Source organism: Onychomys torridus, chromosome X (genome assembly GCF_903995425.1).
Source record: "Onychomys torridus chromosome X, mOncTor1.1, whole genome shotgun sequence".
NCBI lineage: Eukaryota > Metazoa > Chordata > Mammalia > Rodentia > Cricetidae > Onychomys > Onychomys torridus.
Genome location: NC_050466.1, coordinates 123,416,849 through 123,432,974, shown reverse-complemented (window position 1 = coordinate 123,432,974; position 16,126 = coordinate 123,416,849). Strand labels below are relative to the sequence as shown.

Here is a 16,126-nt window from a genome sequence, read left to right as displayed (position 1 = left end):
ATGACCCATGTTTTCAAGTAACCAAACTATAAGCACCACAAGTGCAGAAACTGATCCTTACCCACCATCTTCACCCAAGTGCCTGGTATAGGGTAGGTGCGGAATAAATTCACTGTTGTATAGACAGCTACCACTCAGTATAGGAAACAAAACCATTCTACTTAGAGCTCAGAACAGAGAGAATGCTCAGGAACTATATAACATATAGATGAAATCGGCCTTGAACATCTCTAAAAGGTATAATTATACTGGGTTTCCAAAAGTCTAGAGTTGATATTGCATGAACTTGGGTAAATCTCTTTTTCCCAATACTGAACTGGGTAATTCCCAAGTCTTATGCAGCTCTCTTTTCTGTGATCTTATGAGAAGCCATGTCTTGGTTGCACTCTCTTGGAACTGTCTAGACTTCCCAAGAAGAAACTATCCATTCTGAGCCACTGGCTTCTCAGTATGTATATTCATTCATTCCTTTCTCCATCCATTCAGCAACTATTTATTGCCAAGTACTGAGATGAGCACTTGTTTAAGGAATGGGATTGCAGAGAAAACAATAAGCCAATAAGCTCTTGTCGAGGTTGAATTGAAACATCACAGTGCAGAGACCAGCTAAAACACTGGCTATAGGCTTATGACATATTCAGAAGGAAATCCAGCTAGAGGTTCAGACTTGAGGCGGGGAATGTGGTATGAAAATGTAGCTTGTGTTGCTTTAGGATAAAATACAAGCAGACACTGAGGACCCCAGTGGCTGGGAGAACTAGGACACAATCTATAAGGAATGGAGAATTGGTCTCACAGATGTTGGCTGTCAGTATACATGCTCCATCATTCCCTGACACCCCGCTCCCTCCCCCACCAAAAAAAGACTTCTCAATGACATCCATGCATCTTTCACTTAAGCTTCAGGCAAAGAGTGTGAATTACACAGTCCAAACATCTCCATTCTTTCAAGAACAATACCTAGAAAGAAGGGAGAATTGATATTTTTGTTGTAGGTACCAGGTGTGTTTTACAATCATTGACCCACTGAAATGTTAACAATAACACTATACAACAGTGTATAGTACTCAAACCCTTGACACTCAGAGTAGCTAAGTAACTTGTTAAGAGTATAACTAAAATGGCTCTGAGGAGCTCTGATTCCAGGGCCATGTAACAGTGCTGCCTACCCACCACCTCCTAGAATACAGCTGGATCCTCAGGAAGGCTACCCTCTTTGCTTTGTAAATATCAATTGCATCCTTGGCCTAATGTTTTGCTCTCCAGTAAAGGACAAGCCTCCCCTTGGGAAAAGTAAACCTCAAAGTTGTCAATCATTCATGCATCAGTGGAAATGGGTTTCAGATTCTTAGGACCAAATTTTAATTTTATGAGAGAAGACTACTGGAATCTTAGTGGGGTGCAGGGGAGATTTAAAAAAAAAAAAGCAGACATACACCAAATCATGCAGTCAGCTTCTTCCACCAACTTTGCCATCCCACCTAGTTTCAGGTATGTGTTTCTAAAATCTTAGACGCTATTTATGCATATTTCTACTACTCCATTAATGGGTTTATTACTCTTGTTGTCTGGAATCAAAGGTAACCTTAAACTGTGCACTGACTCCAAAACCACCATAATCAGGAGGAGATTGCCAACTTGAGCTGCAGACCTGTAGTCCCTGGCCTTAGGCACAATTCCCAACCCTTGAGAATTAAGGTCCTGCTGTGCACATTAAAAATATTGAGCAGATGGAGGCAGGAGAGCTTGTTGGAACAACGTGGAGGAGTCCCTTCTGCCCTGGATTGGTCCATCTGCCAAAATAAATGACATGTATCAGGGCATGGCATTAGTCCAAGCCCATTGAAATTCTGCTAGCCATCCAAACAGCGATGGTGCTGCAGATTGGGTCTGTGATCAGGGTTCGGAAGAGAGAAATGATGAGTGAGCATCTGGCTGCTGCAGCCTACTGATGGGAACAGTCCCAGAGGAGGATCTAGGGTGAAGGGGAGACAGCCTCCCTCGAGGACCCCCTAGGAAATCTGCAGCCAACAAACAGGCAGAGAGCACTGAAAGGAGATAGATAGCCTGGTTTAAGTCTCACGCCGTTCCTACTAGCTATGTGACCTAAAAAAACAAAACAAAACAAAACAAAATCCTTCTTCTCTCAGCCTACTCCACCCCATATAAAATAAACCTTGGGATAAATGGTCTCCAAGGGCCTTTCTTGCTTGAACATTCTGTGACTTCCCTTGACACTGGTTTGATTTCTCTTTTCTCTGTGTGAGAAAGGCCCACCCACCCACCTGTTTATCTTCAGTCTCTGTGTTCTCACACTGACCTCTGCTGGTCATTAGAAAAAGTGTTGTAGATAAGTGTCTGCAGGGAAAAACAAAAAACAAAAACAACCATACTGCAGTCTGCCAGTGATTCGCTATGAAGCTTGAGCAGCACACTGAAATTCTACGCATTGGAGATGAGGGTCGGGGGAAACCCAAGCAATGCTAAACACAGATCAAGAACCCCACCCCCAAAAAAGTGTCTCTCTCTTTTTCTCATGGCTGCCCTCAACTGTCCACGGTGCTCTGTGCCACTGTGTGAGGGATTTCAGTGGGTGGGTGGGGAGATTCCTTGTCTCAGATCTTGTCTCAATGCACCTCAAGGCCTTGGCACCTTGCTGGAGAGGCAATTCAAGGAGTTCTTCAGAAGCCTCCAGACACCTACCCGGCAGGATCCTGTGCTGAAGTCAGCCTGGGAGGTTTCCTGCCGGCTGCTGACACAGCCAACCCACCAAAACAATCTGAGAGCAACCCCCGAATCCTTGTTTCTCCAAGAGGTGCCTCTCCAAAAACCCCTTTGGAATTTGCTTTCTTGTTTTTAATCTCATGAGTTCTTTAGGGGACTTATATGCAACATTCTGGCTAATTTAGCATGCTTGCTCAACCAAGAGAAAGGAAGCAGCCTTCCAAACTAGCCTCTGCTAGACTAACTCGGAATTCTATTAGGTCCATCAGATTTTTCTGAAGCCTAAGTTTCCGAGTTTACCTATGCTGGTGAGCATGCATTCAGAAGTACAAGAGAGCAGAGGCGGCTAGTGTAAGTCCATGTGCTCACATTGACTACTGCTTGAGCTCCAAACACAGCAACACAAGCAGGATAAGAACTGAGCCAAAAGACAAGCTGCTCTCTTAGTAGCTGTCCAATGATTGACTGTGTCCCCCTACCCTTGTTGGAAGAACCTCTTTGGGAGGGCTGAGATTTGGGCCAAACATTCTGTGGTCTGGCTGGATCTTCTCTGTTAGTAATACAACAGCCCCGACAAGCCCACCCTGTCCCTGTCCTCCCACCGAGCAGTCCTCTCCTTCAGCAGCTGCTTTTTATCTGCCTCCCTTGTTCCAGCCTCAGGCAGGCTGCCTCGGTCTCCTGGTGATGCTCATGATGCTTCTTGATGAGTTACATCACTGAGCATTGCTTTCTGCCCAGCTGCTTCTCCGGATCTGACCACACCAGGCCTTCACCTTTCCTGCCTAACTTTCCAGGCCCATTCCAGCTGGAGTTTGCTCAGCCTTCCCAAGTAGCCATGTCTCTCCCAGTCATGGGCCAGGTGTTGCGCTCCACAGACTTCCCAGGCAGCCTTTCCACTGTGTACTTAAAGCTCTTTCCACACTGGTACTATCAGGGAAGCGTGTATGTTCATCCTGAAACCTAGGTCCAGTTTCCTCCTCCTTCACTCACCCTTAACAAATGCTAGCATAATGGTCTTTAAAGTACTACAGGTTTTTTTTCTTTAGTAGTACTCATGTGTGTGTGTGTGTGTGTGTGTGTGTGTGTGTGTGTGTGTGTGTGTGTACGTGCGTCACTTTCAATGACAAACACGAGAATGATTCTAAACAAAATTCCACCAATGGCAGATGACAGCTTAAAAAGTGAATATTCACTATCTACCCAAGCACTCTTAGAAGTCTGACAGACAGTTCATGGCCTTCACCATGAGCATGGCAAAGTTTGAGTGGTAGATAGTGTTCCAGAGAGTTGCATCTCATCAGGTAGAACATCTTTCACTTCTTTTTGAGAGTTCTAGGTCTTCATAGGCCTGATTGACACTGCAAATCATACCCCAGAGGACCAGCACAGCTGGTGGGCACTTGCATTACCAGGACATAATTCTAGACACGGTGTTTAAGGCGTCTGTTCTGTTTTCAGCCTTTTAAAATGTAAAGCTTGAAGGTGATGGGAAAGGGCATATTTAATGGGCTTTTTCAGAGTTGTCACAGATTTTTAGAAAATTGCAGACAGTCACTAAAGGGGTGGGGAGGTGGGACTGGAAGCATTTATGGAAATGGGCTTTCTACTAGATATGAAGTTCTCAGGTAGGTAATGCGCATTGCTAATGGTTTTCACTTTTCAGCCAAAATAAAATAAGTCCCTACTGGGATTTGTTCTAAATGATAGTCCAGGCTGTCTGTTTTGCACCCACTGGGGTTCATTCTCAGTCTCAATCTGCTTTAAAATGTCAGCCTGAACTCTCAGACTTAATTGTTACAGACATTTTATAACCAAGGCATTCAGAATCTTCAGGCTGCTGACTCCTGCTACCATAATTGATACTTAATAGACATGCTCAGGCTCCTTGTGCTTTACACACTGGGTGCTGTTGCAAATAGGAGGAGGGACTGAAAGGGGGTAGGAAGAAAGAACGAGCAATCTCTCTCTCTCTCTCTCTCTCTCTCTCTCTCTCTCTCTCTCTCTCTCTGTGTGTGTGTGTGTGTGTGTGTGTGTGTGTGTGTGTGTTCCCCGTGAGTATCTGTTGCCAGGTTCAATGATGGGATCCTGGGATCAGCTAACAAAGATGAATTTTTGAAGAGTTGGCAGCTTCTGGAGTCACCCTTGTTTGGCCCCCTAGGGCAGCATTCTTTAGACATGGCCATTTCTGAACTTCACTGCAAGCATGTGGTTGGCCATTTGGATGTAACTTATAAAATGCCATGGTGCTCTCCAGTGTTCTGTTCTTTCACTGTTTTGACATTCTGATGGATGGCCTGGCATTAACTAGGAAGAGTATAATATTATCCAGCCTGAATAACTAATCCTCTAAGAAGTCCAAAGTTGAAGGATCTTGGTGCACATGAATCTTATTAAATGTGCTTATAAAATGTGTTCTATCCAAATAAGCTTAGCAGCCCCCAAAATAGCCTTTTCTGATCCATGTCTGGAACGCTGGCATGCCTCACAGATCTTTAAGCCAAAATTATTTAGTGAAATGGTGCCTGGACTCTGTGCATGAAAAAATTGGAAATGTTGATGTTAAATCTTCTGTTGACCAATTTTCAGTCATTCTGTCCATCTTTAGGGGCGCCCTGGACCAATTGGAACTCAAGGTCCATCAGGTCCTGAAGGATTTGCTGGTCCTACTGGTTTATCAGGGTTGAAAGGAGAAAGAGGCTCCCCAGGCCCTCTGGGACCATATGGATCAAAAGGAGATAAGGTAAGAAGCACCTTTGATGCAAGGGCTATAAGTACAAAAGTCAAATGTTCAGGCTCAGTTGGCAAGGGAATACTGTTGTCCCTAAATATTTTGGTGCCAGGGCAAATACTTTAAGAAGAGCTGAGCCAAAGTACAGTATATGTACTTGTGTGAAAATGTCTTTGTGTAACAGTATCATGTACAATGACTATACTGCAATAAAATAAAACTATGAAGAAAAGAAAGGAAGGAGGTGAGGGAGGGAGAGAAAGAAAGAGAGGAGAGAAAGAAACCAAGAAAAAGAGAGAGAGAGAGAGAGAGACAGAGAGAGAGAGAGAGAGAGAGGGAGGGAGGGAGGAAGGAAGGAAGGAAGGAAGGAAGGAAGGAAGGAAGGAAGGAAGAAAGAAAGAAAGAAAAAAGGGGAACAGAAAAGAAAGGAAGAAAATGAGTGATCTAGGCATAGTGATGGACATCTGTAATCACAGCATTCAAGTGTCAGAAGCAGGAGGATTGCCACAAGTTCAAGAGCAGCCAAGCTACATAAAAACACCCATCTCAAAGAAAAAGAAATAAATGGAGTGAATGATGGGCTGGTGGTGGAGGAAACCATTTCTGGAGACTCTCATAGCAGACAATCAAGTGAATATAACTTGTACCACAAGTTAGCACATTCATGTCAAGTCATGTGGGTTTGAGCTGTGCTTAGGTAGAAAGTCTGATCAGCTGATCAGTAGATATCAAACATACAACAGATAAGACTAGCAAGCAAGCAAGAACTCAGAAGCATTCTGGACCACAAAAGAAGGGAATGCACTACAAAAATGAATGGTAATGACATGGTGACTGGCCTACTGAATCTTAGCAACTTAATTTGACCCTCTGTATTACCATCACCTCCTATTAATCTCATATTGTGGTGAAGGGATTGCCATAGTAACGATAAGGGTAGACACATGAGGTTGATGGCAATTTTCTATGCATGGGTAACGTGGATGGCAACTCACGAGTCACATATATTCACATCTTAGGAAAGGAATACATTGCGCAGCATGTAAGGCCACCCAGACTTGTACTTAGGAAGAGAATGAACCAAGAGGCTGTAGTTGACAGGTTTTATCATCAAGAGGTTGTGGTGCCCTGGTTCCTGAAAGGGGGTGTGATTTGACTTGTTTGGATAAGTCAGTGGCCTAGCCTGCACTGGAACTGTCATTCATGGATAAGCAAGAATCGCATGTGTCCTCTGATAAAAAGTGTTGTCTAGCTTGGGACCCTTATCTGAAGGAGAAAAATGGACAGAAATTTTTTGTTAGATTAGTCAAAGTTCTACTGTTTTTATCCAAGATGTAAAGGTTCCCTGTAATATTTTAGGGCTTCCACTATACTGCTTAACACAAGAACTGGTCTCAGAACATGAACATGCTCAAGACCTTAGATCAGTCCTTAGACTTGGGGCAACACAGCATGAGGAAGGAGATATAAAACATCAATAAATTAAGTCCTCAAATCCCATCAGCAAACATATTGAACCTAACAGGCATCCACTGGATTGTCTCACACATTTCTCTTCCTTCTCCTTTCTTTAGGGTCCCATGGGAGTTCCTGGCTTTGTTGGCATCAATGGGATTCCGGTGAGTGTGTACATTAAAGCAACTTTTTTCTTTTGTTCAAATTATTTGTTTATTTTACATCCAGTCACAGTTTTACCTCCCTCCTCTCCTCCCAGGCCCTTTCCCCACCCCCTTCTGTTCCCACTCCCCAATCCACTCCTCCTCCATTTCTGAGCAGGTCTCCCATGAGTATCAAAAAATATGGCATATCAAGTTGCAGTAAGACTAAGCACCTCCCCATGTATTAAGGCTGGACAAGACAACCTAGTATTAGGAGTAGGGTCCCAAAAACTAGCAACAGAGTCAGAGACAGACCCTGATCCCACTGTTAGGATTCCCACAAGAGGACCAAGCTTCACAACTGTTAACATATGTTCAGAGGGCCTAGGTCAGTCCCTTGCAGGCTCCCTGGTTGTCAGTTCAGTCTCTGTGAGCCCCTATGAGCCCAGGCGAACTGATTCTGTGCATTTTCTTGTATTATTCTTGACCCCTCTGGCTCCTACAATCCTTTTTCCTTCTTTTCAGCAGGACTCCCTGAGCTCAGCCTAATGGTTGGCCATGGTTCTCTGCATCTGTTTCCATCAGTTGCTGGATGGAGTCTCTCTGATGACAATTGGACTAGGCACCAATCTATGTGTATAGTAGAATAACGTTAGGCATCATCAAATTGACATTCTTCCCCCAGTCATGTTTGGTTCTATCCTATGTCTCTAGGTCACCCAGCCTGTGTGTCCTGATGCTTCAGCCAGTGTCAGGCATGGGCTTACTCTCCTTGCATGTGTTTTAGGCTGGACCAGTCATTGGTTGGCCACTCCTTCAATCTCTAGGCCACCCTTACCCCAGAACATCCCATAGGCAGGACAGACTGTAGGTCAAAGGTTATGCGGCTAGGGTCTTGTATAACACTTGACACCTACTGGCTATCACTTTCTGCTTCTGTCCCTACTGCCTTCTTTCTGTGTTTAATACATAAACTTAGCCATGTTTGTCTATAAGACTTTTCAGTCTTGTTTAAGAGAGTTGGACTATACAGTAGAAAAAAAGGAAAGCTCCTCCACCTGAGAGTGACTTAAGCTTGCCCTTACCCTTCTAACAAGCCCTGAGAAGTTCTTTGAACCTTATCAAAACACTACTGGGGAAACTCTAGACTACCCACTGTCTTATGTTATGCTATACAACCTTCGGGCGTCACCAAAGATAATTCAGGTCTCTTTGTTCCAATCTCTAGGCAACAATGTATTCAGCTGCTATGTGCTCCTACTCTACTCTGAGGACAGGAAGGATATGGTTTTCCCTTCATAGATATCATCATCTGATCTATTTTTCTCTTGAATCTAGTAGACATTTGTAGATCTAAGAATATAAGACTCAGTTCTTTGTATTTCTTAATTAAATCACATCACCCATCAGATATCTACGTTTTACTCAAGTACAGTGTCTAGGAAATGTCCAAAAATAGGCCAATTGGAAAATTAAGTGGACAGTATAACCATCCTTTTTTGACATCCACCTACATTTTCTTATGGCTGGGTATCTATGGCTGCACAGGGCAGAATCCCTGCACAGAGTGTGTCGTCCAGGCTCAGGGGATGAGTGTAACTGCCAAACTGGAGGGCAGCCTTGCCCAGTCATCCCACAGACTTGGCTGGGCCAGAGATACACAAGTGAATGGAACTTTCTATGCCACTATCCTCCCTACCCCCATTCTCTCTTTTGAGCTGGAACAGAGAAGTGAATCTTGTACTGCCTAGGCTATTTCTAAATTTAAGCTGGAAGTGGTCCCCAAGTCAAGCTAGCCAATGACACCTCCACCTTATGGTCAATGCAGGCATTGATGACTTACTTCTCTTTGTGGTTTCATTGCTTAGGAGAACAAGTTGCAGCTCTCCCCAATCCTCTCAATGAGCTGGCTGCTCCCAAAAGACACACCACCTTTCTTGCCTTTTCCTTCACCAAAGGTTGTCTGTGTTTCCTTTAGACTTTTGATTTCTCTAGTTTCTGACTCTGCCTCTCCCAACTATCTAAGACATACCTGTTGAGTACCTCCTGTGCTGTACTCAACTCTTCCTTCCTTCTTGAAGATCTCAGGAGTCCTTGGCATGTGATTCACTACTCTAGTTCCTTGATGCATAGTTTCATCTAGCTCCTTTAAAGTACAGATAACGTCTTCAGCCCCCCCCCCCCCCGAGTCCCAAGAGTCCCAGTGAGCCTGAAACATTTTGAAGAACTGAATCCTATTTCTAGTGTCTGTAAAAGCCTGAGTTCCCAGAATGATAGAGCTATCTCACACAGAAAAAACAGACCCCACATGCTTTGTCCAACTAATCTATCTGTTCAACTTTTAGCAACATATATTAAACCATTCACTAAAGCCAACAGCTTCTCTGACACCTCTCACTAAGCTGGACCACTATACAGATCTAGTTCCTCTTCTAACAATGGCTGATCATTAACGTGTGTCACTGGTTTGGGTCTCCAAATTCTATTTTTTACTATTATGTAGACATATTCAACACAGAGTCTGTTTCATGATAACCCAATTCATTGCATTGAAGAGCACAACAGCCAGTAGAGAGGGCAAACAGAGCTTGCTTGCCTACGACTAGGATATTCAACATCAGCACAAAAGACACTGGGGATGGTACAACTCAGGACTTTAAGATGTCCCAGTTGTGAGTTAGCACTGTTGGCACCTGTCACAGATGCATAACTCTAAAATACTTTCATTTAAAATTAATTAAAAGCAGAAGATTGAAAGATGTCCTTTGAAATGAGATTTAGCTTTTCCCAGGGTGTCAATGGCAAACTTTTCCCCTAGTTTAGAGGTTTGTAAATAAGCACACTATATTTATATCCTGAAAGTGATCACATAGCACTCATCATGGGAACTTCTCCCTTGGGACTTGGGTCTTAGAAACACAACTTTTCTGGAACACAGCAGATCCATTCCCTTGTAGATATATAGATCCATGAGATCCACTCAAAGAGCTATGCCCTTGGAATCTGGCACACTCCAGTAAAATTATTAGCTATAGCCAAGGAGGACAAAGTTCCAGAAATTGTGTGGTCCTGATCATTAAAAGGAGGTAGAACTCCACCCTATACTTTATCCTTGCTGACTTTCCTAGATCAAGACTTAACCATTTACTCATTTGCTACTTAATAAACCTAACATCACTTGATGTTAAGCGTAACACAATGTTGTTTCTAATGTTGACAACCTCTCTATAAGTTATGTATTATTTGTCACCAGTTTACCAAAGGAGGAATTGAGTACTCCAGCTAGAAAACAGTAAAGCTTGATTAGAACATAAGTCTGACTGGCTCGAAACCTTTGTATTAGTAAAATGAGAAAGAAGCGGTAAGTCTAAGTTGGTGGCCAGAGGTTAATTCCAGAGAATTTCACTAAGGTGCAGAAGGGGGAAACAGGTTTCTCTACCAGTGAGAGGTATTAGGAGTTTAGATGAGAAAACCAGAGAACCATTCCATAAGGATACCAAAAGATAAGAGTCTAGATAAAAGTTTTGATGGCCCAGGAGTAAGGAAGATCTTTAGTACTGAGATAGACTATTGCTTTAACTTATTCCTACTACATAGCTGAAAGATAACCCTTAGGAAATTGGGCACCCCGCCCATAGAGCTTGACTAAATAGAGGTAAATATAATATATTTAGAAGATGTGGCAGGATTACAGGGAAACACCAATGGATGATGGAACAACTGACTCCAAACCATTAATACAGAAACATTACAGAGGTATTATAGAGCTGTTGTCTAAGACTGTAGGGAAATATGGCTATTTCAAAACAACAACAACTTTCTGTACAGAAGTTCTACATGGGAACTGATGCTGGATCTTGGTTAACAGAAAGGAATATGTCCATATGGCATCTCCTCTATGGAAAATTGATTGGCCACAAATTATCAAGTCTTATTAAAATCTCACCTACACTCCCAGTTTGTCACAATCACATGTCAGGTAGTTGCTTCAGTTAAGAATCCATCCCTTCTCTTCATATGCACTACCAGGGCAATTGGTTAGCTGGGGAGTTAATAAGCATTTTCTTATAGCTCATCTGAATTCAATAAGTTTCAGAGTTGAAGAACATAATGTTTTAATCTAGTAAAAGCCAGTTGTATTTGGGGCATGGTGCAAACAGATGAACTTGATAGATTATTGGATAGGTTAGTGAAAGGTAGAATTCCACCTTCCCTTAAACATACTTTCAACGGAGAAATGTGTATTTAATGATTTGAGGGAAACGTGTTCAAAATGGGCCTTTCAAATTACCAGTAGTCCCTCCTTATCCATGGAAATATCTCATGAATTCTAAATTGCACATTGTTCTGAGTGGTATAATGAACTCTAATGCCAACCCACTCCATCCTACCTGTGATGTAAATCATCCCCTTTTCTAGCATATCTATGAATATTTATGCTATATTCTCTAGCAGCCTATTAGTCACTAAGTAGCTATCTTTAGCAGATCAATTTTCACAGCAGTATTACAGTACTTGTGCTCATATAATCTATATTTTACTTAATAATGGTCCTAAAGTAGAAGATTAGTGATGCTGGCAATTCGAATGTGACAAACAGAAGTAAAACACTTCCCTTAAAGAAGTGAAAGTTAGCTTAAAGAGCAAAGGGAAGACTCATGTGCTGAGATTACTACAATCTAACATGAGACAAAATCACCAATCAAATGGTGAAGCAGAAAAAGAACATTTGTGCTAGTTTTGAGGTCTACCATCAACCTGAAAAAGCTATGCCAACAAAAGAAGAGATCTGGGGCTCATCCCAGTTGGCAATAAAGAGTTGATGACTCAAGTATGCAGAATGTTTCCGATGCAAAGCTGAAACCATCATTTTAGTAGTCTGAATTCACACATTGATATTAATGGTCTGTTTACCCTCTACAACTCTAGTAACAATAAAAAATGAGATGGAATTCTGTGGCACATTTTCTCTACAAGAATATGGTAAATGAGTCTTTCCTCTGATATAACAGTCCCCCCTTATTTATTTGGGATGTAGTCTAAGATGCCCAATAGTTGCCTGAAAACATAGGGAAAGGCATGGGATTATAAAGTTTGCTGCTATCTAGGTTTTCAGTCAACAACTGGGAACTATACTTTTGTTGGTAGGGGAAAATAGGATATACCAAGCAGGTTCTCTTTCCTTTTGTCTTCTAATTGTATGTAGACTTCTGGAGACTTGGGCTGGAGGAGGGACCAGGCAAAGAAAAAACACAGGTGTCTTAATTCTCCCATGTTCTCCATCCCCAGAAAGTCATTCCAGAATCTGGTCTGAGGAATCTCAAACTTTGGCATAGTTCTCTGTTGATAGCAGATCAGCTGCCAGATAGCTAAATCCCGTTTTGGTATATCTCTATTTTCTATGAAGGTGAAGTTTAGTACCTTAACTATCATAAATGTCCATGTTTGAGCCCTTTAGTTTCAGCTTGGGTCTTATTAAAGCACTAGTTGTCTTTTTGTGTGGGATAACTTGAGCTGTGATTGGTAACATATATCTAGATACAAAGGAAAAATTTGAGAACATATATGATGAGGGAGTAACAAGCCAGAATTTAGTGGTGCACTTAGCTATTCTCATTGTGGAGCCTTTTGAATGCACTGACAGTCCTGCATCTGACTTGATCCCTTCTTTTCTCTTTGAACAGGGACACCCTGGACAACCAGGTCCCAGAGGGCCACCTGGCCTAGATGGCTGTAATGGAACTCAAGGAGCTGTTGGATTTCCAGGCCCTGATGGCTACCCTGGGATTTTAGGACCACCTGTATGTTATCAAATATTTGTATCTTAATGCTAATGTACTTCCAAAAGTCTTCCTTTTTGTTTCTTTGGGAACTTCATTGAGTCTCTGCAGAGAGTCACTGTACTAACTTGTCCAATGCAAGAGTTTACACTGATGGCAGGCACCACAACAGCAAAACTCTTAATAAATGCCAGTTGGGGATGTGCACTCTACATGGCTTTAGGTTACTTTTGAATCCTACTTTTGGAATTGTCAAGATTATTAAAAGAAGGAAAAAATAGCTATAGTACATTTCAGAGTAAAACATGCACTTGGGCCATTTGGCATGTTCCCATGTTGGATAACATTGGGATGTGCTTGGAAGACCTTCATGTGATCATGAGCATATTAATGAGAAGTTAAGAGGTGTGGCAAGCTTGGTTTATACTAGTAATTCTTAACCAGGGTTAATTTTGCTCCTTGTGGGTATTTGAATTAGTATTGATAACTTTAGATGTCACAACTATAGTCACAGGATAGCACACATTTCAGAACATCAACAAACCAATTTTTCCAGTATCAGTGATGCTGAGGTTAAGAAACACTGTACTTCATTTGTTTCCCACCCCACATCATTACCCTGGATTATAAGGTTAATGTATTTTTTTGGTCTCATGTCTCCACTTTTGTTTCATTTCATTCATTCAGACAGAGGTCAGATATTCAGATATCATTCCATTTACATATATCATGTACACAATAGATATCACGTCCTTACAAGAAGTAATTTATGAGTGGTTGGAAAGAGAAAAACAACACATTTCAAGTTCACTATTAACCTAAATTGGAAAAACCTAAATCCATAAGAATTGTGATGTGAGACTTTTTTGAAACTAGAAATCATGCCACCAATTAGACAGATCTCCTAGGCATATGAGTTGCCTTCAATAACCAAGTTGTGGTGTATGAGAATACATGTGAAAATGTGACAAAAAAGACAGGCAAATTGTAAGCCCCAAATTGGCATAAAGGACTCTGACACCAAACCAGTATACAGCAGTGGGATAACATGGAAAGCTGTGTTCCTAATATGGGATAATCTGTATGAGTCATGAAATCTTCTGAATACCGTCATGGCAATAGAAAGGGGGATAATAGATAATGGAAGTCTAGCAAAGCTGGGGTTCCACCCCCCAAGAAATGGAATAAATGTCTGAGGTAACAGACATCCTCTGAATGACAGAACCCCAGAGTGGAAACCTAATCCACGCCTAAAATATCACCTTAAGCTTAAATAGAAATCTGAGTATGTGCTTATTAAGCTGAACTTACCTCCTGCTGAATATCCATTCACTAAGTGTCTTTGAAGCTTCTTGGAAAAGAATAGGGACCACAAAAACAAGGGAAAGCAGACAATGTTAAGAAACTAACTTGCATTTCTAGGCCCTTGTTGTTCTAATACACCAGTTGTCCCCAAACTTTAGGAATCCATCACCAATCAACAATTTGCTCCCCTAAGTGTACCCCCAATACTAATCTGGACTCCCACTTAGATGTAGAATCATTCATTTATTTCCCTAAGGGGCACATAATGGTAGCAGATATGAGTCAGCACTTGCTACTAAGACAACAGAAAAAAAATCTGGTTGAAAGACTGGAACCAAAGTGTCCCCGTGTAAGCCCAAGGTTCCAAACAGCCAGCTCATGCACCAAGGACAGGGTCCGGGTCCCACTGCCTGGGTGCCTCCCAAACAGTCCAAGCTACTCAACTGTCTCACCTATCCAGAAGGCCTGCTCCAGCTGGGGGCTCCACAGCCTTTGGTTCACAATGTATGTGCTTCCATTCCTTTGGCTATTTGTCCCTGTGCTTTTTCCAATCTTGGTCTCAACAATTTACGTTGGGTTTACACAGGGACACTTTGCTCAGCCTGGAAGGAGGGAACTGGACCTGCCTGTACTGAATCCACCAGGTTTAAATGAATCCCCAGGGGAGTCTTGGCCCTGCAGGAGATGGGAATGGAGGGGAGGCGATGGGGGAAAGGTGGGGGTGGGGGCAGGAGGGGGGAGGACAGGGGAACCCATGGCTGATGTGTAAAGTTAAAACACAAATATAATAATAATAATAAAATGAATTTTCAAAAAAAAGAAAGAAAGACTGGAAACAGGTACATTGAACTGTTTTCCATGATAATAATGAGACACACTAGCCTCTCCAAAGGTTTGAAGCTGAGTTTTTGTGGCAGAAACACAGGGTGAAGTTGATTTCATAGTTATCTTTTAGACCCAAAGTCTACATATTGGTCCACAAAAGCACCTAGTTTCTAGCCTGTTTTTAACATTTAAAAAATAAATGATAAGAAAAATTTGTGACAGATCCTAGATTTGACTCACACAACTTAAATTACTATCTTGATCTATTATAACTTTTGTTGACCTTTGACCTAGACCAAGACCCTGTTAATAATGTATCACTAAAAGGGGTAGAGCTTTACTTAAAGCACTGCTCTGAATAGACATAAAGTCTGCTGCTTTCTAGCCCTCATCCCTTCACAGGCCCCAGATGTAGAGACAGAAGAAAGGCAGCCAGCCTTGAGATGAGCTCTTCAGAGGTTGGGCTTTGCCCCTTAACACAGCCAATTTTTTCACAGCTTAAGACACATAATTTCAGGTTCTCATTGCCTGATCCTCTGTCTAATCAGGTCATATTGCTAGCAAAACTCTGTCCTTGGGGGGGGGGGGCGGGGTGTGTGCATGCACACGCATGCACAGTGTAAACATACATTTCTCACAAGTTTCTCATATTTTCCCCAGGGTCTGCCTGGTCACAAAGGTTTGAAAGGAGATCCTGCTCCTTTTCACGGCAGCATCACAGGAATGAAGGTAAAAGCTCCTACAGCCGAATGGGTGGGAAATGAGGTTCCCCAGGGGTGGGCCCCACCTCAGACTGAACTACCTCCAGAACTAGCTGTATCCCTACTTAAAGAGCAATCCCAGCTGCTTTAAGAAGGACCCCAAGCTTTATTGTGGTGGAAACATTAGCAGAAATGTTTGCAACTGTGCTATCAAGAGATTTGCTTTCCAGAATCTGCACCAAAAATAAGAGACAAGTTGGCAAACAGTTTTGCATGGTTATTATTTTCTTTGACAAGCCAAAACATTTTCTAGAGGCAGACACGTTCTCGTTTCTCCTCTAAAGCCCTTAATGTCTATGTATCTTGGTTTGGATCCATATCATTACACAGTTTAGAATGGCTATCACCCCAGCATCCTTGCCCCCTTCTCTAGATTCCTGAATGGCTAGAAAAATTTGCCAGTCC

General features: G+C 42.3%; 1 protein-coding gene across 1 annotated transcript in view; it reads left to right on the top strand.

Moving 5' to 3' along the window:
• Col4a6 (collagen type IV alpha 6 chain) overlaps positions 1 to 16,126 on the top strand; it is a 302,609-nt gene that overhangs the window by 230,152 nt on the left and 56,331 nt on the right. Inside the window, exons 4-7 of the mRNA XM_036175415.1 lie at positions 5,330 to 5,464; positions 7,027 to 7,071; positions 12,735 to 12,851; positions 15,621 to 15,689. Coding sequence (XP_036031308.1) covers positions 5,330 to 5,464; positions 7,027 to 7,071; positions 12,735 to 12,851; positions 15,621 to 15,689 — 366 coding nt within the window. The remainder of the gene's footprint in view (positions 1 to 5,329; positions 5,465 to 7,026; positions 7,072 to 12,734; positions 12,852 to 15,620; positions 15,690 to 16,126) is intronic.